Below are 24,940 nucleotides of genomic sequence, written 5' to 3' on the forward strand. Positions count from 1 at the left end.
TTTCTGAATATAAAGGAATTTTGATTTATATGGCAATATTATTCCTGAAAATTTCCCTGAATTTATAAGATATTTTTTATGAATAAAATAAAAAAATATAAGCTATTGTAGAACACTATACTGTACATTTCATTAACTACATTGCTTTTGTAGTTGCAACAGTTCGCTAATCATATGTTTCTGCTTATTGACTATAGCGACTTGTAAAACTGTGTGCCCGTGCTCATTGCGTGCATTTGTTATTGAAGTAAAATCTACCTTGCTTGTCTGTAGCTTATTGATTATTTTAATATTACCGTTTTTAGCTGCGGCGAATGCTTCGGCTATCAATTCTAGCAAGTAAGTGATATAACGATTTCCTGATATTTCAAGAGGAGTTTTATTATCATTGTTGGTGGGATTATAAGCAGCACCTCGTTTCAATAGAATCTTCGTAACATCCAGATAACCATTTTTAGCTGCAATATGCAGCGAAGTCGTACCAGTAGCAGTTGTTTTAGAATTGATGAAATCGTTTATTCCGTGTTGTTCCATCTGCTGCAGTAGTTCTTCTACTATAGCTGCATTACCCTTTGAAGCAGCAGTGTGTAGTGGGGTATTCCCTTTATTAGTGGCTTGTGTTACATCTGCTCCTTTGCTTAGTAAAAGTTTAACAATCTCTATCAATCCACTGTTAACGGCATAATGTAATGGTGTTCTACCTTCTAAATCCTTCCCATTCGTATCATCACCTTCGTTTATCATGCGCTGTACTGTTTTTATATCTCCATTCGCAGCAGCAATACTGATTTCGTTCTGTAAATGCATGTGGATTTCTGTTAAATTTGTATATCCTTGCGTTTGCAGTATCTTATTAATTATTTTCATCATTTTCATTATATCACATACAGTTTCATGATTGGGTCCAAAAACTGCTTTAGCTTTACAAAAGATTTTCGAATATGTTTTCAATGCACTTATCCAGTTTCCTTGTTGATATAGAACATTGGCTATGTTGTGTTGAGTCATTAGAGTTTCAGGATGATCTGGCCCTAGCCATGTTTTTTGATAATTGGCTATCTCTTGGAACTTTTCCAAAGCTTTATCGTATTGGTGTTGTAAAAGAAAAATGGATGAGATACTATTCATAGTTCTTAGTGTATCCACATGATACACTCCAAAAACTATTCTTTTCTTTGCTAAAACTTCGTTATATATATTCAAGGCTTCATCTTCTTCTCCTTGTTTGGCCAACACCAAAGCTATATTGTTCTGAGCTCGTATGGTATTACAATGCTGAGCACCTAATTTTTCTTTACGTATGGCGTATACTTCTCTGTTTATAGTCAATGCTTCTTTGCACTGTTCCAGTTCGGTTAGTACAAGTGCCATATGAAATTTTGAATCTAAGGTCTCTGAATGAAATGCTCCGAACAGCTCTGTTAGCTTCCCAACAACATCTCGATAAATGAGAATAGCCTCTTCATTTTTGCCTTGCCTATGAAGGATCAATGCAATAAAATCTTGCGTGTTCAAAGTATCTTTATCATTAGGCCCTAACACCGTCTTATACTTATCGTACACATCTTGTAGTATGACTAGGGCTTCACGATATGCTCCTTGTGCATACAGTGATTTTGCGATGTGCGTTTGAATATTTAGAGTGCCTGGATAAATTGAACCAAATAATTCTCGTCTCTTCTCGAAAGCTTGTTGAAAAACAACGTTCGCCGATTTGTAATCGCCTTTACCCATAAGAATTTCACCTTTCCCAATTGTGGCTATTATTTCTTGTTGTTCAGTTTGACCAATTTGCTTTAACTGCTCGATTTTTGGGTAATTGTTATTCACTGCCACCAACATCAGTGTATTGTTGTTCCTGTCACGAGTACTCATTACAAGTTTTATCATATTCAAGTCTTTTAAACGATTGAGATCATTAATAAGTCGTATGTTTCTCGACTTAACCATAGAAAATGATTTGCTCAAAACCTTGAAAAGGTTTATAATAGTTTTTTCAGTTGCACAACTCGCAGGTGTTTCGCCACATTCGGAGATGGCGTCGTAGTGGGCACCAGCACATAAAAGTGCTTCAACAATGGCTAGGTGTGAAAATTTTACAGCATAGTGTAGAGGAGTTATTTTCTGTTCGTTTACCATATTGGGGTTGGCCCCGTTTTCAAGCAATACCGTCACTACATTTTCGTAGCCTTTCCATGAGGCATAATGCAAAGACGTTCCACCTTCTGAATTTTTACTATCGACAACTGCTCCTTTCTTGATGCAGTGCTGCACATCAATCGGTTTGTTAGCTCTAACTGCAATAAACATTTCTTCAACAGCTGTGAGTGTTTTAATAACCGTTTCATCTTCTGTAATTTCTAAAGGCTTTTTACCGAGTATGTTTTTACCGTTGAAATAGGCACCATGTTGCAGTAAAAGTTTTACAATGTCACTACAACTATTGTTCGTAGCAATATGGAGAGGTGTATTGAGACTAATATCCTTGGCGTTAATTTCAGCACCACGGAGGATTAAAAATATGACCACTTCCGAATGACCTTTCATGGCAGCATAATGCAATAAAGTTTGATTCGATGCACCTCGTTCATTTACACTCAATCCTTTGCTAAGAAAAAAATCAGTAGCGGCTTTGAAACCCTCTCTAGCAGCAATGTGTATAGGTTTGGAGCCAGAATCGTTTGTTGCATGAATGTCAGAGCCTTCGTGCGTTATATATTCTACCATCTCTATGCTGTTTGTCTGTGCGGCAATATGCAAAATCGTCCAACCATCATTACCTTTGGCGTTCAAGTCCATTTCGTTGTCTTGCATCAATGTTTTTACTATTTGTAAATGTCCATTTGCTACTGCCAGTTCTAAACATGACCTTTTCTTCCAGTCTTTAACTCTAGTATTCGCATCATTTTTCAAAAGGACTTCAACAACATTATCATTACCACAAGCTGCAGCTATGTGAAGAGGAGTGCCTTCACTGCAAACTATGTTAACATTTGCCCCATTTGCAATTAAAATTTCTGCAATGTTGGCGTGACCATGTACTGCTGCCATATGTAAAGGTGTTTTATCTCCTATGCCTAATGCATCAACCGAAATTCCAGCTGTAATAAGTATTTGAGTGATTTCTAGATGTCCCCGTGTAGCAGCCAAGTGTAACAGAGTGTTATTCTCTTCATCTCTAACGTGCATACTAGCTTTGCTTATGAGGAGTTTTACAATATTTTTATATCCACACAATACAGCCATTTTAAATGCTTTTCCGTTTTGTGCATCGACATCAACATGATTGTCTACCAAAGTACGAACCATTTCTAAATTATTATTCTTTATAGCACCTTCTAGGACGGAGAAATTATCTGTGATTGCGTGGATATTGGCCTTATTTTCTAATAAAACCTCAACAATGTCTTTATGGTTGTGCAGTACAGCTACGTAAAGCGGTGTATGACCTTTAACACCTGTGATATCTACTAGAGCTTTATTTGCTATTAGTAGATTAACGACATCTTTCCGTCCGCCCATAATAGCTGAATGTAGTGGAGTAGCACCCAAAGAGGATATAATATTAACGTCAGCATTATGTTTTATAAGAAAAGAACAAGCTTTCAAATGGCCACTAAACGATGCTAGATGCAATGGAGTCATACCTGAACTATTTTTAGAATTTATATTCGCTCCATTTTCTATTAGAAGTTCAATAATATTTATGTTCCCATCAATCGAACCATAATGCAATGGGCTATTACCTGAAGTATCATATACATTTACATTTGCTTTGTTTTTTAATAGAAGTTCTGCACAATGTACATGACCTGCCATGGACGCATGATGTAATGGTGTTCGATTTAAAAAGGATTCGTCGTCTACAGCAGCTCCCCTGTTTATCAACAGCTTGGCAGTACCTTCCTGGCCATACTTCATAGAACTGTGTAATGGCGTATCACCGGATAAATTTTTGGCATGAACATGAGCTCCGTGAGTGAGAAGAGTAGAAATGATTTCTAATTTTCCTTGTGTAGCAGCCAAGTGTAGTGGTGTTGTACCGTCCACAGTGACTGCATTTACGTCAGCTCGGTTTGTTAGTAAAACATCAACAATGCTCTTGTACCCATCCTTAGCAGCATAGTGCAACGGCGTATTGTTAAATGTTTTGTCCTTCGGATCGACATAAGCGCCATGTTCTAGAAGCTGTTTTGTTATTTCAAGTCGACCGGTTTCCACCGCGTAATGCAATGGTGTACAGCCATCTAGTATTTTACAATTGACATCAGCGCCATGTTGTATCAACATTTTTACTACTTCCGTATGTCCGTTCAGTGATGCTGCATGTAAGGGCATCCAATTCTTGTCGTTTGTAGCGTTAACATCTGATTTACTTTCTAGAAGAATTTTAACCAGTTCTAAATGCCCGAGCTCTGCTGCTGCGTGTAGTGCACTATATCCTCCCTTGGTTACAATGATATTCGCTGGTGAATTCTTAGGGAGAAAAAGTTTGACAACATCGATGTGATTGCTCATAATTGCAAAGTATAAAGGTGTCGCTCCATAGTTGTCATGTAGAAATGGGTTTGCTTTATATTTCAATAAAAGCTCTACAGTATCGGTTCGACCATTCGCTGCTGCTAAGTGAACCGCAGTTTTTCCGTAATTATTTTTTTTGTCTATGTAATGATTACTATTTTTTAGTAAACATCTCACATTACTGGTTCTTCCATGTTCAGCTGCAATATGCAAAGGATTTTGTCCGTACATGTCCTCTTGGCTTGCATTTAAACCTTGGTTGATAATAAAACTCACAACATCTCTATTAGCTGCTTTGGAGGCATAATGAAGAGCGGTCCATTGTTTAGCATCTCTAGCATATACATCTGCCCCTTGCTTTATATAATCTTTAGCCGTAACTAGATCACCATCTGCCATTGCAAAAAAAAAATTTTCCTGGATAGAAACTATTTTAAGACCATTTTCGAAATTGTACCTGGTTTTGATTGGATCATCAATAATAGCCTTCCCAAGTTTTTCTTTTACTTTTATACAATTATATTTCAAAAGTTTTCTGGCGCTTGATACGATTGATGCAGATGGATCTGATAACAGTATCTCGCCTAATGTATTATCATGAGCTAAATGATTCCGCAAACATTTTCCTGTAAGTATTGGAGTACATTCATCTATAAATAGAAGATTATTCTCTAAATGTTTATCCAGCATCGAAATAATATCTAGTAGTATCATTTCTAGTACTGCTTGCAACTTTTTATCCTTTTTATAGAAAGAAATTTCTGATAATGAGCCGTCTAAAGCGTTTCTCTTTAGAAAAATTTCTAATTCAAATAGCATTAGGGATAGGTGGTAATCATATTTTCTTTTGGTTGATGAAGATTGTATTGAAGAAGACAAAATTGAACTTCCTTTACGTAGCATTGAACCTAATTCCTCAATAAATTGTATATCATAAGTGTCACATTGAGTTACATGATACACTTCTAACATTAATTTTCTAAGAATATCGACTGTTTTAGAATCTCTCTCATACCTACATACAACATTCACAGCAATATTTGTTATTGTATGCAGCACATATTTTATGTCTACTTTATCAATCTTCGTACTTATTTTCTGCAATATTTTGGCGGCAACAAACTTTTTTTGTCTCATACTATTACTATCAGTTACAGAATTCAATTGAGTTATACTCTGCAACAGAACAAATGCCTCAACATAATTCTGCTGTATATTGCCAGTAGCTTTTCTTGCGGAACTGAATATTTTATTTAACTTGTCAAATGATTTGTTTTCTTCGTCGGTCTTATCGATAATGCATTCACTTAGTCGCTTAACTATGGTATCTAAATTGCTTTGTTCATTTACATCAATACACATAGTAGTAATTATCGAAGTGAAATCAATCATTTTAGATATTTCTGCAATTTCGTCTAGTTCCTTGAAATTTTCACTTTGAACTATTTTTTCTAGGAGACATCTAACAATTTTAATTTTGTTTTTGTATAAAATATCAGTTATGGCATCATTTATTTTTTTTAAATCGTTTTGCACGCCAATGAAAAAACAGCTGTCCCGATTTGCCTCAATATTCATGCGCTTGTGAAGTGAATGGGCATGTGATAAGGAATTTCTTAAACCTGTGATTATTGCTCGTGTATTTTTTGGTAATTGTAGCAGTAGTAATTCACTCGTTGTATCCGAAAGTTTTGGAGACTCCAATGTATTTTTCATGAACTCACCCACTACTTGCAGAACTCTAGTCATAATCAATTTTCCTCCTTTCTCTGTTGCATTGACTGACATCGCTAATTTTATATGGTCACTTATTTTAGTGAGTGAATGAATATCCCTGATTTCGTTGTGATCTTTATATAACATTTCAAATTGAGGACACTTGCTTATAATCTCTGCAGAAATCACTTCCCTCTTTGATTTCGGAAGTTCAACAAGTTGCCTCATGTCTCTTCCAGATAGACGATCACTTTCACGCTCCAGTTCCAGGCTGAACAATTCTAAATAGCTCAACAGTTTATTTTTACTCAGAATTGAATTATAGAATAAATTAATTTCCTGTGCTTTTTACGTACTGTTAAGAATCCGATCAAACAGAATTCAATTTCTTCCCAGGGTAGACTAGCGTACGTTGATTTTAACTGTCGCTTCAACACATGAAGATTTTTTGCAACAGATGTTGCAATGTATACAAATCTTTCATCTAACTGGTTGTAAAAGTAATCTTGTTTCAATAAAGAAATATTCTGCACAGTTAACATTATTCGTTCTCTTATTTTGTTTATATAGTTACAAGAATCAACGCTATCGTGAGGCGTATTGGAATAAAAACGCAGGTTCAACAATTTATCCTCGACAAACCATTGCATTTTATCAGACAGTTGATAATTCTTAAGTTTTAACTCTTCATACGACTCGGAAAGAATCTCGTCTAATTTTTCGGAGTTCTTGGCGAAATAGTCTTCTGGCCATTTATCAATGAGCGTTTCGAGCAGACCGGTATCATTTGAACGAATAGCATAGTAAAATGCATTGTGGCATTCTTCGTCCCTATCCTTAGGCTGTACTGGGTTCCTACCCAAACATATATCTAGTTTATCTAATATATTATTTTTATGGTTCAAAATGTGCTCTAAAATCGCCTGTTGTTTGTGTTTGGTTGCCAAAATGATAAGATTCACGCTTTTCATACGAATGCTTAAACCATCGTCTGAGTTGTCAAAAGTTTGTGAAATTTTTATGTCATCTACGATTTTTGTTAATTTTTTAAATTTACTAATGTTACCCTCAACTATCACCTGTTGTAGCTTTGTTAAAGTATCACAACAATGCTTAGTTTTACGAGCTTGGTCGTTTCTGTTAAGGTCATTTACAGGTATAAACGGAGGTACAATTGTAGATGTCTCATTGTTGTTGAGAATTTTAATATTGTCTTTCATTGACATGTTGATATGTGATTCGATTTATATTTCCTATTCCTTAGAAACACGTCTATGAACAACCACTCGAATTCGAAGTGACGTGAAATCAGTTGATATACCTGAAAGTAAATAGAAGAGATTATTTGTATATTTTTATTTTAAAAAACAGCTGGATGTGGTCAAAGATAAAAGCTTAAAGAAAAAGATAAAAGCTTACTAAAGAAATACAAATTTGTTACATCATATTTCACCCTGGTATTTGTAAGTTTTTCTTCAATCAACAATATTTTAATAGCATCATTGGCCGTCATCGCGATGTTAGGTCCTTTACTCATATCTATATATATTTCAAGCAATGATGATGAGAACCGATGGATCGTAAATCAGTTGGAAATCGACAATTCGAACGTGTCCCATGCGGCAGAATCGTTTAAGGAGAACCTGCGACGACTTGGGAGTGAAAGGAAAGCGAGGAAATGCAATCCCGTGAATGATCTCAAGTGCAATTCGAAGCGGTCTGGACTTTATGTCTTCAAGGAACGGGAGACACTTACAGAAAAAGAAACATTCTGGATAATTGTGAAAGGCAAACTCCGGAAAACAGTGGAGTACGTAGGCCGCTACTTATATTTCGGGAACTGGCCACACTAATGTCAATAGCTAAAATCTGGCAACATCAAAATAAAGTTCGACATTTTTTAACATAAACGTGCTCAGAACGTTTTGATGTACAAACGCTATTTGTGTTGTTTACAGTGAGTTTAAAAAATCAATTTGGCTAAAAAATGGAAATTTCAAGAGAAGGATTTCATTGGATTATTTTTCACAACTTTCAACGTGGATGTCGATGAACTTAGTTCTTTGTATGGCGATGAAGTACGATCAAAAACTATTGTATTTACATCGCTAATAAAGTGAATTCAATGGTCGTAGTTCGGTCGCCGACGAATTTCGTGAAGGTCGTCAAAAATCAGTTGTTTTGCCAGAAAGCATCGATGCTGTGCTTGAACTGATAATGCAAAATCGTCTCGTGACATACTGTGAGATAGAGGAATCCTTGGGCATTCGTTCCACACGCGTGCATATAATATTGCATGAACACCTGGCCGTAAAAAAGGTTTGTTCTCGTAGGACAACTTGACAATCGCTTAAAAAGAGGCTCGTGTCGATTGGTGCAAGGAAATGTTAAGAAATACGATCGCGGTGTATCCCAAATTATATAAGATCCTAACAGGTGACAAATCATGGATATATACGTATGAGCCGGAAACAAAACTTCAATCGATTGTGTGGATGTTCAAGACTAGCCAAATCCAACAAAAGTTCGCGCATGCAGCACTTCGAAGCAAATGGTCGCCTGTTTTTTCGGAAGGAGTTGTGAACTATAAAATCCAGGATCATTATTTCTAATAGTTTTGATACGGCACATAAAGCGGCAATTCCTCGATAGTTTGAAATGTGGGATTTGTCGCCTTTCTTGTACACAGGAAAAATATAAGAAATCTTCCATGACTCTGGGAAAACGTTGAAGCGTTGAAGAGAGATATTAAACAGCATTGTCAGTGGGACAAGAAGGCTTCTAGAGCATTTTTTCAACACTAGTGACGGTATACCATCAGGACCTGAACTTGAAGATAGTTTCAACTACAAACCCGCATTGTTAACGACAGCAGTCGTTATCCTAGGGTGAGGACCAATTGATGAACGGAGCGGAATGTTACTGGCAGACTTTAAGATTTGTTGCTTAGTTAAAGTTTCATCGGAGAAAACTTTACTAAATTGAATACGGAATAAATTGCTAATACCAGCAGAGGTTGATGCATTCAATTCACCAAAGCACATGTGAATTGGTAATCCAGATTCCTTTCTCTGGTCATACACAATTAAAAATATCACATTCATGTAACCTGGTGCTAGAACCAAAATTTAAATATATGTACGTTTATGAAAATTATACTGAATAGAGGATATGAAGGATATGAAGGATTCTCTGGTCAGTCGGTGTTGAGCAGTCGTTCGCACTGCACGCGAATAGCTCTTGGCTCCTGGAAATTTTTCTGGCTACCTAGAGTTCCATTGATTCAAGGCTGATTGTATTGTAGCGATACAGAAGAAAATTCTTCGAAAATTCCCAAAATGGACGCTTGTCGTTCTGGGAAGAAATAACAATCTATGACTCCAGTGACGTCGATGATTTTCGACTTCAAAGCATTCCGTACTTAGCTTCCACTTTTCTTCCGGAAGTAACAGTATCATTTCAAATCGGACGAAGAAGAGAATGTCGAGTCTTGGTTGATGGATTGGAAGATTATGAACGTCTTAACCGATATTTGTCCGAGAAACCTCATACATTTTATTCATATGATCTAAAATAAGACAGAACCTTCAAGGCTGTCTTAAAAGGCTTATCAAATGATCAAAGAGCTAATAAAATTAAAAATGAACTAAAACATTTGGCCCTTTCCAAGTAATACTTATGAAAAAAAAGCGAATGGTACTTCTAAACCACGCTCTGGAATTTGAAATGAACCTTCTCTAATACACTTCAATCGAAGTGATGTAAACAATTTGAAAACTATAGAAAAAGTACGTTTCATTTTCCACATTAAAATTGATTGGGAACATTATAAACGGCATAATCGTATTGCAAACTTAACACAATGTCTTCGTTGCCAAGACTTCGGTCGTGGTACTAAAAAATTGTCATAACGGTGTTTGAATTGAGGTAAATCGCATTCGAAAGACTTCTGTCCAATGAATGAAACCACTGATAAATTTTCAGTTAATTGCGATGGAAATCATAAATCCAATTATTTGAAATGTCCTGTCAGTGTAAAAAAATTGAACGCTCGTTCGCTTAGACAACAAGTCAAATCAACGACCTTAAATTTACAGAACATACCTGAAAATCAAAAAAACGATACAAATGCCACGCCTAAGTCTTCTAAGGTGCTTATTTCTTCGAATGTAACGCAAAAAATAGGTACCCCTTACAATTCTTCTTCTAAAGAAAACAATTTACTGACTACCACTTAATTCTTCTAATGTAAACAAACAAAAAACACGAAAGCCTTACAGTTCGTCTTCTAATGAAAACAATTTATTAATCAGGTAGATCGACCACGTCATCTCTTCTAACGACAGTTACACTAGCGTAACAGGTAGACATCTACCTACCAGTATTCCACTCGCTTCTTTAAATGAAGTCGATTTAGGTGATATAGGGTAAGGGCTCCCTATTTCATCTCATTTGTAAGGACGTCGCCTTCAAACCCCGATTTAGCCTCTAAAATCACTGTAACTATTTCATATTACTGCTTCATTCGCCTTGCTCCACGTTGAAAATTGATTCACATTCCTTGAAAATTCAACTAATATTTATAAAACAGCTAAAAACACTAATGATGTTTTCACTACTCTGCTCCTAATTTCATCTCAATGGATTTTTATCCATCCTATCGTTGATCTTTTATTCATCCTATAAATTAGCAATGGCGACAGCAATCAAAACAAAATATTCCACTATTACACTCTCACCCTCATTCGCATGGCTGCCAGATGGCTGACTAAACGCTGTCAGCTGAAAAAATATGGCTTGCAGACATTCTGGTGACCGACTGCCTTACCGCTGCCACATATACAACTCAAACGATACAACCGTACCCACCAGGATTTTTCCACATTATTATTATTGGTAAAAAATTTACTCGTTGAATTATCTAATTAATGGGGCAATGACTTACGGAGATCTAAAGAACTATCTTTTAACATCATTTTATTAGTGAAAACAGATAGAACAGATATAGACTTTCTATGCAAAGTAGTACATATTTTCTATGAAAATACCTGGCATCTCTGTGCACAGCCGATGAAACACACACATACACACACACACTTCACAGCGTTATGTTGGCGTATAGCGGAATGAAACCAGTGCTACTAGATTTGCCACAATGGTTATTTCATTAGTATTTAACACGTTCTTTCTGGTAATATTCGAAACAGAAACAGTTTTATTGAAATATTAATATCAATAATTTAATTAAACTAATGTCACGGATACCAAAAACATACTTTTTGATGATAATTTGAAGAAGATAAACAATTTTTGTTTTGTAACATTATGAGATAACTTGGCAACTTTGCGAAACCAAATGAGATGAAAACAAAGCGCAATCAAGTGAACGAAGTGAAAAACTTTCATCTCATAGTTTTGAAGACTTTTATTGCTTGACGGGTAAATTTTGAAGTTTTTAATCGTTAACTAAACAAGTGGCAAGTGAACATAACTAATTATGAAGTCATTCAGCATTCAATGGTAGTGTAATTGTGCGAAATAGTGATCATGTTTTGAGACGAATCGATTAGTAGATATTCAGAAACATGACGAACTGTAAATCTTGAGACGAAAGTGTGTCCTAAATTGAAAAGTGAGTTTATTTTATATGAAAAAAAACGATCACCGAAGATTTTAAAAACATTTCTTTCAATAGGAAAGTGTGACAATAGCTTTTCAAATCATTTTAAAACATTTCACAGTTTGCTTCCGGTAGGTTATAAAATATTATTCATGTTCAAAGTTATGAGGTGAAGGGATGAGATGGAAATAGGAGCTCAGATGAAATAGGGAGCCGTTGCCCTACCAGAAAATAAAAAGATCTGCCTACAAGATCAACTTTTTTAAATGATCATCCGAATGAATTCGACTTCATAACTTTTTGATCATTGCAAGTTGGATGGCAATTTACAAACAATATTATAATGAGTTTGAAGTTTTACAAAGATGTTAAATAATTATTTGAATATTTTAAATTGGAATGCTCGATCTTTAAAATCGAGTGAAAATGAATTTTATAATTTTCTCAAAGTTCACAAAATTCATATTGCCATTGACAGAAACATTTCAATCTTCAACTGCTCATTCGGTTGAAGAATGTTCGCCGACGACAATATCAACGTTCTCGTGATCCTACTATGAAAAACATAATTAAGGATTTACAAAAAGAAACCAAACATAGATTTACTCTTTCGCGAAATTAAAATTTTGCTAAAGTAAGGTGAATAAATTAAATTATATTCTAAACCTTTCTGGAAATTTCCTAAGGTTCCTAAGTAACCTCAGAAACCAATTCCTGCTCTTGAGGAAGGAAATCAAATACTTCTTACAAATGGCGAAAAAGCTCAAAAACTTTCTCAGCAGTTCGAGAGTGTCCACAATTTTATTTTGAACGTTGTGAGTCTTATTGAAAATGAAGTTTCAGTGAAATATGATCATATTTAAACTCAAGTATTGTTACAAGATGACATTACTGAGACGAATTTTGATGAAATTAAATCAATTATTAGGAAACTTAAAAGCACGAACACTTTTTTTCTGTTATCCCCGTAGTTCGTCTCTGTAATCGTTCACTATAATTTTCAAACAATTTAACTACAATATGAAATGTGCTATACTTCATTACTTTCTAATATTGCTTATTACTGGAATAGTAAGGAAAATGTTTGTGATTGTGTCCAAACATTCGGAAGAGAAACTAAACTTGCTTACTTGTTTGCTTTTTTTTTTACTCTAACCTCTCCGCTCCCTTTATACAAATTTTGTATATATTGCAAAGTTTAATGATTTGTAGTAATAATTTTCGATTCCCCCAATATTTCATGGAACTTGCCGCCCCTGCTCCTGGTAATGATGGAATCTTTAATATTCTTATAAAAAATCTTCCCGATGTTGCCCTGAGACTCTTGGTAAAAAATTTCAATATTTTTTTTAAGCTTACTAAGAGATGGAAAATCACAAAGGAAATTCTCATCCTCAAACCTGATAAAAATCCAGCAGAAACATCATTCTATCAGAAAACGTATTGAAAAAAATATCTTGTTGAGAAAGATGGCTCATATAAATAAGAGTTCAATTTTACCAGAGCAGTTTGGGTTTCGTCATGAACATTCAACTACTCATCAACTTGTAAGATTAACGAACATGATAAAAGGAAACAAATCTTCTGGGTTATCCACTGGAGTTGCTCTTCTAGACATAGAAAAAGAATTCGACAGTGTTTGGCACAAAGGTTTAATCGCAAAAATGTCAGGTTTCCAGTTTTCGGGTTATTTGATAAAAATTTAATTTAACTTATCGCTTATTTATCAGAATTGTAAATTTGAATTGCTACCCGTACGAGCAGGTGTTCCGCAAGGTTCGAGCGTAGCTCCAATCTTGTATAATATTTTCACATGTGATCTTCCAAATCTACCCGTTGGTTGTCATGAATCGCTACCCAAGTAACATTTTTAATATTAATAAATACTTGTAGCTGTCTTTAATGCTACTAATATATCTTGCATTAAAACTTTAAACTCCACGAAAGCCTACTGAAAACCTCTATAAGAGCATGTTCCTGCCAAGTGGACCATTCTTCAAAAGGTTTATAAAGCAAAGTGAAGAATCAGCATAAAGCTGCGTTAAAACTTCAAATTCAAGAAAATTTTGAAACCAGCTTTACGATCAACATTAAATTTATTCGGATGGAATGAATTCCGCTATAAATAAACTGTTGTTTTGATAATATTTTTCTTGACTATATGTGTCATGTCTGCGTTGAATGCAATCAGTAAGAATTCATTGAATTTTATTTACAAGTTTGAGGCTTTAACCGAACGTAAAAACTTCATGCGCTTTTATTTTTATCGTGAATGTATGGATAAAAATAAGAATTATAACCATTCGCCTTGGAATAAATACGGTTTTTGCAAAAGTCTTCATGCTTTATGAAAATTATTTTCTGTGATTCATCGTCTTTTTTGTATAAAACTATTTCGTGGCGGTAAAACTTGTGCATACGTTCTGAACATGAATTATAAAAGTTCATCATACTTCCTAGTTTTTGCATTTCGAAGTTTATTTGATGTCAATAAAGGCTACGGCAAAGAACATCATAATGGCGGCCATGAAATTTTCTTTAATGCAAATTACACTTAATCTAAGAAGCAATGAATCAAATAGCCCACAACAAGAGTGTCATAAATGTACTTTAGAACCCTCAAATTTGCTCTGAGTGGAACTGTCATTAAATGAACACGCACACACACAAAACTAGATTTATGAAAGAATTTAACTGACAATAATGTTTTAAAGAAAAATTTTTAAAGCAATATTAAGAGTGTTTGCATGGTTTTATTCTAGTACAAATTGATTTATTTTTAGTCCAGTTGTTAAGCTAGGTAAAAGGTTTTATAGAAGCTTTAAAAACTATGATATTACTTGTCAAAAGCGACACTTATTATAGTTGTTATAAAACAAGTAGTGATTGAACAAGCAATAACAAAACTCCTATAAATTATAATCAAAACCATAAGGCATTCGAATTGTTACTTGGGTACTCCGTGACGACACAGGTCTGTTCAGCTATAGGTAGAAATCTAAGAGTGATCTGCAGTCGACTACAAAGAAGTTTAAATATTTTCAGTGGTTATCTGTCAAAATGGAAAATTGCACCAAATGCAGCAAAACGCAATTAATTATCTTTCCTCATAAGCCATGAGCTACTTTTCTTAAACCAAACAATAATCACATTATCGAATTGAATGGCTTGGAATTGACATGGTCTGATCAAGCAAAATACTTAGGTTTAACGTATGACAAAAAACTCACTTTCAAGGATGGTATTGAAGGAATCCAGGCGAAGTGTTATAAATATATTAAATGTTTATATCCTCTTTTAAAAAGAAATTCTTAGCTCTGTCTAAAAAAAAACAAATTATTAATTTATAGACAAATTTACAGACCAGCCATGCTTCATGCAGTACCAATTTGGTAAAGTCGTTGTCCTATCAGGAAGAAAACGCTTCAAAAGATTCAGAATAAAATTCTGAAAAAGATTTTGAAGCGTCCTCCCTGGTTTAGTACAAATGAGTTACATATAGAACCATTAGATGTAATGTCAAATTCCGACAAAAATCGATGCAATCTTCAATTTTTTTTTTTCATAAATACGTTTATTTCATAGGCAATATACATAAGTTTTTCTTCGTCGTGGCATCCACAATACATAGTAGTTTAAACCTAATACATTTCGAATATCATATTAGTATGTTGGTACTCATTAGTTAATCTAAACACTGTTTTTATCAAGCGAGTTGCTATTTTAATTACATTAAATAAAATACATTTATTTTGTACATGATCTTATAACTATTTCAGGATTGTTTGTATCAGTTCACCACTTATATTCAATATCCTATAGTTGGCTATTGGTTGAACTCATGGAAGAGAAAACAGTTTAACATAAAATAAAATTTAAATTGGAACTCCAATGGATTTAATGAAATGATAAAGAAGTTTCATGTATGGAAGGTCACGACAAGCAAGAATGTCGCGAACTGGGACATTGGATAGTCTACCTTGGGTACGCAAGGAATTTATTAGTTGAGATCTGACATCACGAAACTCCACGCATGTCCAAACAACATGGTCAATATCGCGGTAACCTTCGCCGCAAGCACAATGATTAGTCTCGGAAAGTCCAATTCGAAGGAGATGTGCATCTAACGTGTAGTGATTGGACATGAGTCTGGACATCACACGAATGAAATCTCTACTCACATCCAGTCCCCTGAACCATGCCTTTGTCGATATTTTAGGAATAATTGAGTGCATCCACCGACCCAGATCATCTTTATCCCAAGAAGCTTGCCAGCTGGCAAGTGTTCTTTGGCGAGACGCGCTATAGAATTCGTTGAAAGCAATCGGTCTCTCATAAATTTCACCCTCAATAGCACCACGTTTGGCTAAAATATCGGCTCTTTCATTGCCTGGAATGGAGCAATGAGCCGGAACCCAAACTATTGTGATTAGATAATTATTATTCAATATGTCGTTCAGACACTGTTTTATTTTACCCAAGAAAAACGGTTCATTTTTGCCAGCAGCGTTTGAGCGAATGGCTTCAATTGCACTCAGACTATCTGTGAAGAGGAAATAATGGTTTGGAGATAATGTGACGATTACATTCAAGCTATAATGAACTGCTGCTAACTCTGCTATATAAACAGATGCAGGTTCTTGAAGCTTGAATGAGGCCGAAACATTATTGTTGAACATACCAAACCCTGTCGCTTCTTCCATTCGCGATCCGTCCGTGTAAAACATTTTCTCAGAGTTAATATGCCTGAACTTACTTGAAAATATTTTTGGGATTTCCATAGAGCGTAGGTGGTCCGGGATTCCACGCACTTCGCGCTGCATGGATGTGTCGAAAAATAAAGTTGAGTCAGGTACATTTAGGAGGCTGACACGGATAGGAATATATCTTGAAGGGTTGATTTCCTGTGACATATGGTTAAAATATACTGTCATGAATTTTGTTTGAGATCGAAGCTCGACTAGTCGTTCGAAATTATTAATTACCATGGGATTCAGCACATCACATCTTATTAGCAGGCGTGATGAAAGCTCCCAAAATCGATCTTTTAATGGAAGAACTCCCGCCAGAACTTCAAGACTCATTGTATGTGTCGAATGCATGCAGCCTAAAGCAATTCGCAAACAACGGTACTGAATTCGCTCAAGTTTGATAATATGAGAATTTGCAGCGGAACGAAAACAAACGCATCCATATTCCATCACTGAAAGTATCGTTGTCTGATACAATTTTATTAGATCTTGCGGATGAGCACCCCACCAAGACCCTGTTATTGTTCGAAGAAAATTTACTCTTTGTTGGCATTTCGTTATCAGATACCTAATGTGTCCTCCCCACGTGCATTTGGAATCAAACCACACCCCGAGGTATTTGAAAGTCAAAACCTGTTCGATTATTCTTCCCATCATATGAAGCTGAAGTTGCGCGGGATCATGCTTTTTTGAAAAGACGACCAGCTCTGTTTTCTCCGCAGAGAATTCGATACCAAGATGAACAGCCCAAACGGACAATTTATCTAAGGTATCTTGCAATGGTTTTTGCAGATCAATAGCTTTGGATCCAGTAACTGAAACCACGCCATCATCTGCCAATTGTCTTAGTGTACATGGGGTTACTAGACAGCTGTCAATGTCATTCACGTAAAAATTATAGAGGAGCGGACTGAGGCATGAGCCTTGCGGGAGACCCATGTAGCTAATTCTGATTGTTGCCAAATCGCCATGTGAAAAATGCATGCGTTTCTCTGACAAAAGGTTGTGCAAATAATTATTTATAACCGCTGGGAGTCCATGTTGGTGGAGCTTGTCTGAAAGAACATCAATGGAAACTGAATCAAATGCTCCTTTAATGTCTAAAAATACAGATGCCATTTGTTGCTTTTGAGCGAAGGCAATTTGGATGTCAGACGAAAGTAATGCAAGGCAATCATTCGTCCCTTTATTTCTACGGAAGCCAAACTGAGTATCTGACAACAAACCGTTCGTCTCGACCCAAGTGTCGAGACGTCGTAGAATAATTTTTTCGAACAATTTTCTGATGCAGGACAACATCGCAATGGGTCTATATGAGTTGTGATTGGAAGCTGGTTTCCCCGGCTTTTGAATGGCGATAACTTTCACTTGTCTCCAGTCAGGTGGAACAATATTTTGCTCAAGAAACTTGTTGAACAATTCCAACAAACGTCTTTTTGCGAGGTCGGGCAGATTCTTCACCAAGTTGAATTTAATTCTGTCCAATCCAGGAGCGTTATTGTTACAAGACATGAGTGCTATGGAAAATTCCATCATTGAAAAGGGGCTATCAATGGAATCATCATTTGAAGAAGACTCCCTAACAATGCTATGCGTAGGAACGGAATCTGGACAAACTTTCCTCGCAAAATCAAATATCCATCGATTCGAGTACTCCTCACTCTCATTTCCTACGTTACGATTCCTCATTCGTCTGGCCGTATTCCAAAGAGTGCTCATTGAGGTTTCTCTTGACAAACCTTCCACAAAATGTCTCCAATAGCTGCATTTCTTAACCCGAAGTATGTTCTTGTACTTGGTTTCTAAAACCAAGAATTTTTCAAAATTCTGAGGAGTTCCTCCTCCTCGTTTTAAAAACGTCTTGAAAGCATTTTGTTTCGCGTGTTTAGCATCTGAGCACTCTTTGTCCCACCAAGGATTTGGAGGTCTTCTGTTAGACGATGGACCAAGAAATCGTTTGGTTTGGGCTTGTTCTGCGGCCTCCAGAATCGAACAAACGAGGAAGTCATATTCTTCAAGTGGGGGAAGCTCTTCCATTGAAGTTAAGACACTTGAAATATTACTTTGGTATTTAATCCAGTCAATATTTTTTGTCAAATCATATGGAATATTAACTGAATTAGCAATGCCTTTGTTACTGCTAATTGAGATGATGATTGGTAAATGATCGCTACCATGTAAATCAGGAAATACTTTCCAGGTGCAATCTAGTCGAATTGAAGTCGAACAAAGAGATAAATCTAATGCACTTGGACGTGCAGGAGGTCTTGGGATCCGTGTCATGCTACCCATATTTAGTACCGTCATGCTAAAATTGTCGCAAATATTATATATTAGAGATGATCTGCTATCATTGTAAACGGAACCCCACATCATTCCGTGCGAATTGAAATCTCCTAAAATCAAACGTGGAGCAGGAAGGGCTTCGACAATTTCATTAAGCTGTCGTTGTCCAACTTGAGCTCTTGGAGGAATATATACCGAAGCAATGCAAATGTCCTTTCCTTTAATGTTTATTTGACAAGCAACAACTTCTATACTAGAAGTCGAAGGAATGTTTAATCTATAAAAGGAATAACATTTCTTAATTCCTAAAAGCACTCCACCATACGGGGAGTCTCTGTCGAGACGTATAATGTTAAAGTCATTAAAATTTAAGGCTATGTTTGATGTAAGCCATGTTTCGCACAAAGCAAATACATCACATTTTTGACTATGCAACAAAACTTTAAATGAATCAAGTTTTGGCATGATGCTTCGACAATTCCACTGCAGGACAGTGATTGAATCATTTGCGGCGGATGATAAATTATCCATCAAATGATACAAAACCTGAAAGAGCTGGCCATTGAGCTGATAACTGTTTCAAAAAAGTTCTAGCTATTGGAAGGAATGCTGTTATGATGGTCTTTAGAGGTTCAGAAATATTGAATGCAGCGAAAATCCATTCTACAATTTCCGAAAATTTCAGTAATCCTGTTGGTGAATGTGAAATGGAGCCCACTGGATTATTGTCTTTTCTTGAGCTAGTTCCTGGATTGGTTTGTGAATTTGACAAACCAGGAGGCACAGTTTTTGGTTTTAAATTTGGCTTTTTAGCTTTAACACGGGGATCTTTTTTTGAAGGTATAATTTTAGGTGTCTTTTTTGGTATTTTGTGGTTTGTTAATCTCCTCTTAACAGACCCTTGAGGAGTGACAAACGAGGTATCTTCACTATTTCCGTCAGAGTCAGATTCCTCTGGCTCCGCAAGATTTGAAAAACCGTTTTCGGTTTCCAAAGGGGAGACATGTATGACCGTTTTGAGCATTTCTGCATATGTGCGCTTAGACCGTGCTTTTAAAGAAAGCTTCATTTTGTCTTTACGCAGCTTAAATGCAGCGCACACTGAAAGATCATCATGAGGGCTTTCCCCACAATAAACACATTTTTCAACATCTTTATCGCAAAGATTATCCTTATGAGGCCCTTGACATTTGATACATTTGGACTTATTACTACAGTAAGTAGCTGTATGTCCGAATTTTTTACAGTTCGTGCAATTCATAACATGCGGTACGAAAAGCCGAACAGGAAGACGAATTTTATCGATATAGACATGGCTAGGCAATGCAGATCCGGCAAATGTTACGCGAAACGAATCTGAGGGACGATAAGACTTTTTTCCATCGACAATAGATGCTGAGTACAATTGTTTGCACTCGAGTATCTTAACTCCCTCAAGCATGGAGTTTTTAAAACGGCCAACTCCATTTTTAAGTAAATCATCTGCTGTCAGACTTGCTTCAGTCACAACACCGTCGATTTCTACCTCCTTCGATGGAATGTAAACTCGATATTCAATAGCAAATAATTTACAGGTTACAATATCGTTTGCCTGTTTCAAGTCGTTAACTACAACTCGAATTTTATCTCTATTAACCTTACAGATTTCTTTAACTTCAGAGAAATGTGATGTCAAATCCTTTGTAATTTGCATCAAGTTTAAAATCTTTTCTTTTTTTCGAAGATAGACTATCCATGGCCCAGTGGTACCCTGTGGATAATGTTTAGCCCTCGGAGTATTTAAACTTTTACTAGTATCCGGAATCGGATTCGGATGATCTTCAATGAGATCATCCATTACATTAAATTTTTTTTGTAAATTAATAATACCAAAATAAAAACTTATGTTTAGTAAAATTTCAGATATAAGAAATAAAAAATAAATTAAATTAAATCTACCTTGTAGCTGATGTCTCTGTTCCTTTATCGTGAAGAACGACGTGAAGCTCTTCCAACGATTTCCAATTGGCAGTCTTTTGCTGTTTCCAATTGGCAGTCTTCTGTCGTTTACTGCTATCTCAGTTGCTCTGCCGTCGTTGTGAACACCACTGCACTTGCTGTACCTGACCCCAGGTACAGTGCTTTTGCTCTTGGTGGCGATCAAATGCGATGCTTGCAGTGTAGCACCTCGCGATATATGCCGTCTCTTTTGATCCTACGCAGCGTACAAATTCTGGTACCTGGTAGATCAGCACTGGGTTGCTTTAGCACCTCTGTGCCTTTGCACCCCTTCGTCTTCGCACCTTTATGCGATGGCACCTCTGTGACTCGTCACTTCTATGCTCTCGCACCTCTGTGTCTCTACACCTCTGTGCGTATGAACGGGATGGCCTTCGTTGCTAGCTTTCCAGTCGGGAAACGCCCCGAATATTGCGTTTGCTATGGGCAGTTTAACTACCTGAAGCTTAGAATTGTCTCGGTAGCAGCCGTTAACTCACGAGCCAGTACAATCGAAACACAACCTCTTCGCTTGAATGGTTTTTACTGAATGATGCAATCTTCAATTGAATCGATTCGCTCTCTGTATTAGTAAGTTAGTTTATAAGTTTCTTTTTCCCTATTACACAATAGGGTAGGTTTACAATTTTTCCTACACAAAAATCACAGTACTACGGAATCAAATTATGTCTTAATAGTAATAACCAAATCATGCATATGATAGGATTGAAAAGTCACAACTTGAACACCCAATTTAAATCTTAATAATTTAAGTTTAACTCATATTTGAACAAATATTTATTTACAAAAAAAATCGAATCAAATCACTTAGAGAGCATTACGATTTTTCAGATTTCTTAATAACTTTCTCTCTGTTTAAGTATTTTCTATAATTTTCTTTACGGATAAAAAGGATAGCAAGATTGTTTTCAATATCATGTTTATTACTTTTTACTTTTTTATTTATGACTTCTGGTCAGGCAGTTATTTTTTCGTTTTTTTAACGATATCAAACTTACTAGAGATCGTGTGAGGAGAAGGAATTTAAAAAATTGTGGAGTAATAGTACTCAAGGAAGAGCAAGAATGTGAAGATAAAGTGCGGAGAATGAGACGTGACAAGAGTCATTTAAGTAAGCAGAAGGTAATCATCCGAGTCTCTGATATGTCAGAAAGTAAAGGTAAAGGTCGTTTACCATTTACTATCTAAACCGGTTGGCTGGTCGTTTTCAAATCGAGAAAGATTTCTCGAAAAGTGAACAATGGAGAAAATTCAACAAACGGCCCTTCTAAGGGCTAGAAATGTAAAACTAAAAGAATAATTTTTCTACTGAAATGTGAAAAACTTTAAATAATAGGTTTAGTGTGAATTCATAACAGAATAATCAGTTTATTATTCGATTCCTTCACGTTTCATCTTCCTCTCATCAGCTGCTTATCCACCTAACAGTTCAATTTAAACCGCTATGCAGAGGTAAAGTATACACTATTTATATAATAATTTTGGAATATACGACCAGTTTCCGGTGCTTCCGAAATCGGAAACCAGGGTAGCCAGAATTGGTTTCAATGGCTGTCTCCTGACAATGACTACTAATTACACATTTTCAAAATTTACCCTCTGAGAGAGTGATAAGTTTTTGATCGTGAATATCTCTTGTTGTATCCAACGTATCAGCATAACTTTTGCTACATGCCATTGGAAATATGATCTTAATTTTGATAAAATTTTCAGTTGCAAAGTCAAATAATTCAAAATTTAACTTTTCTGAAATATTCGGTATTAACGAGTGTCAAAGAGGAAAACTCATGACGCGTGATTTCCTTTCTCGTATTTTGAAAGCTCATAGCTTGGTGATCTGTATAAGAATTTATATAATCTAACTAACAATTGATTCAAAATTGTTCAACTTGAACGTGTATTGCAACAACATTGAAGTGTTTCAATAGTACCCTATTGAAAATCGTGTCAGTATTCACCTATGTCAGCACCAGCCAATCAGAACGCGTTCTGAATACGAGAACAAAATATCTGCTACTGCTCAACTGCATCGATCAAGAGATGATCATTTTACTTTTTCTATCATTTTCTGAGCAAAGCTTATCGAAGCTAGCTAAAAATACGTTGCGCTTAAAAATGTTCTGCTAAAGTGAAGTGGTACTATTTGTATTTTCTAGAAAGTGCATCTGTAGCATAAGGCTTATCAGCAACATTCTTGAAAACGGAATCGAAAAAGCTCTTCCAGCGAGCCATTCTGCAAGTGGAGGAAAAATTTATTAATGCCCGTGAACATTTCGTTGGTTGCATTTCTATATCATCTGTAAGTTTAGTGATAAAGCTCCATACTTTCATGCATTCATGTAACTTTGTTGGGATTATGTCATTGCTCAGTTGCACGAGCGATACCTCATTGAAACGTTTCATTTTCCGCTTAGGGTGTATGTCATTGCTCAACTGTAACGTTTCATTATTCGTTTGTGGTGAGTGTCTTTGCTGAAAGCTATTGCTAAATTGTCAGCATGATGAATCATAAATGACAGTTTAGTTAAAACAACAATCGATTAGTTGTACCAAATTGTAACCAATCAGATTCAGAAAAAGAACTAATATTTTAGTTGTTTTGAGATCGCTGGCTTTTTTGTGAGTATTCATTCTCCATCACATTCTATGAAGTGTTATACTGTTATAAAAACAATCATACATAAGGGACTTGTGACAATGTCATTATTAAACTTTAGGGCATATTCAGGAGTGTTCTAGTTCTAGATGCATAATTTATGTCAGTTTTAAAATTTAAATCTAGCAATTATAACAAAACAATCTCTCAGCCCCAGCAGCATTTTATCTGTGTTTCAAATATAGAAAAAAATTAACGGCAGCGTATACCAGTTTTAAATTTGACAGTAGAACTGTTCGAATACATAAAACTAAAACGGCTTGCTGGGGATACGTTTGTTTCAGTTTCAGTTACATTATATACCACCCATATAAATCTTGCAGCTGCTGAATTTGCTCTTAGACATCACGCGCTTATTTTTCCATCACATCCATTGATTACTCACACTCTGGGATGCCAGGTTCACAGATTAATCTGGGTCTCACAGATTTCCAACTTTCTGCCCAGATTTTCACAGATTTCTGGAAATGATCACAGATTTTCATCGATTTTTGAAATCGATCATAGTTTAGTACCAAAAAGTACAGAGCGGGTGAGCAAAAAGGTACAGAGCGTGTTGGCAGTGAGACCTTTTGATTGCTCACCAAAATGATTTCGATCACTCGGATTTGCTCACCAAAAGGATTCCGACCTACTATTATGGTACGGGAAACGTGCACAGATTTTCACAGACAGGTTTTTGGCTTGAGCACAGATTTTTGAAAAAATGACCTGGCATCCCTGCTCACACTTTTTTGTTAGTTTCAGAGTGCCGGCACTTATTATAATTACGAATAATCATAAAATGTTACAGATACAGTTTTCCAAGAAAATGGCTAAATAGCGGCTCTTACACGAGTCAATATTTTTGTCGATATAAGAACTATTGTCAATTCCTTTTTCATGTAATGGACTCCTCTTCGAATTAACGAAAATATTTTCAAAATACCAAAACTTCTCATTAATCTGACACTAGTTCCTCCATAAAGAAGACACTGTTCAAAATGTTCATCTAACTTTTCTCTCACTGTTCCGTTGTCTAGTTACAATATTAATAGCTCCGAACGTTTGATTTTTTCGAAATATGCAGACGCAAGATACCAAACAAACTAGTTTTACAATAATATTGTCTCGTGTAAGGGCCGCTAATCATGAAATTATCAATATGAGTTCTGCTAAAAATTATATATACTTACCTTACAGAGCTTCTCTCTAAAAATTTCCGTTTGCTGCTAAGTCCTAAGTGAATCGATCCAATTGTTTACAACCTCACATCATGACACTGAAACGAAGAGTGGGCGAGATGGACCTACTATGGTCTCAGCCAGTCTAAACGAAAGATAAGTAAAAAAAGAAACGAAAGTGATGTTTACCTGTTGCTTTTGCATCAATAATACACGCTTATTGTAACTA

The 24,940-nt window shown here is 35.8% G+C and overlaps 1 protein-coding gene across 1 annotated transcript; it reads right to left on the reverse strand.

Annotated features, from left to right (window-relative positions):
- LOC131435441 (uncharacterized) lies at positions 1 to 24,875 on the reverse strand. The gene is made up of 2 exons (XM_058603335.1): positions 24,724 to 24,875; positions 1 to 7,558 (listed from the first exon to the last, which is right to left on the reverse strand). Exon 2 carries the CDS (start codon positions 6,463 to 6,465, stop codon positions 133 to 135), a length of 6,333 nt encoding a protein of 2,110 aa, XP_058459318.1. The 5' UTR covers positions 6,466 to 7,558; positions 24,724 to 24,875; the 3' UTR covers positions 1 to 132.
- Between the last annotated feature and the right edge of the window lie 65 nt (positions 24,876 to 24,940).

The sequence above is a fragment of the Malaya genurostris genome, chromosome 3 (assembly GCF_030247185.1).
Source record: "Malaya genurostris strain Urasoe2022 chromosome 3, Malgen_1.1, whole genome shotgun sequence".
NCBI classification, from domain to species: Eukaryota; Metazoa; Arthropoda; class Insecta; order Diptera; family Culicidae; genus Malaya; species Malaya genurostris.

Excerpts from the sequence above, each read along its gene's own strand:
- LOC131435441 (XM_058603335.1), bottom strand. The coding sequence starts at position 6,465 with ATGAGGCAACTTGTTGAACTTCCGAAATCAAAGAGGGAAGTGATTTCT.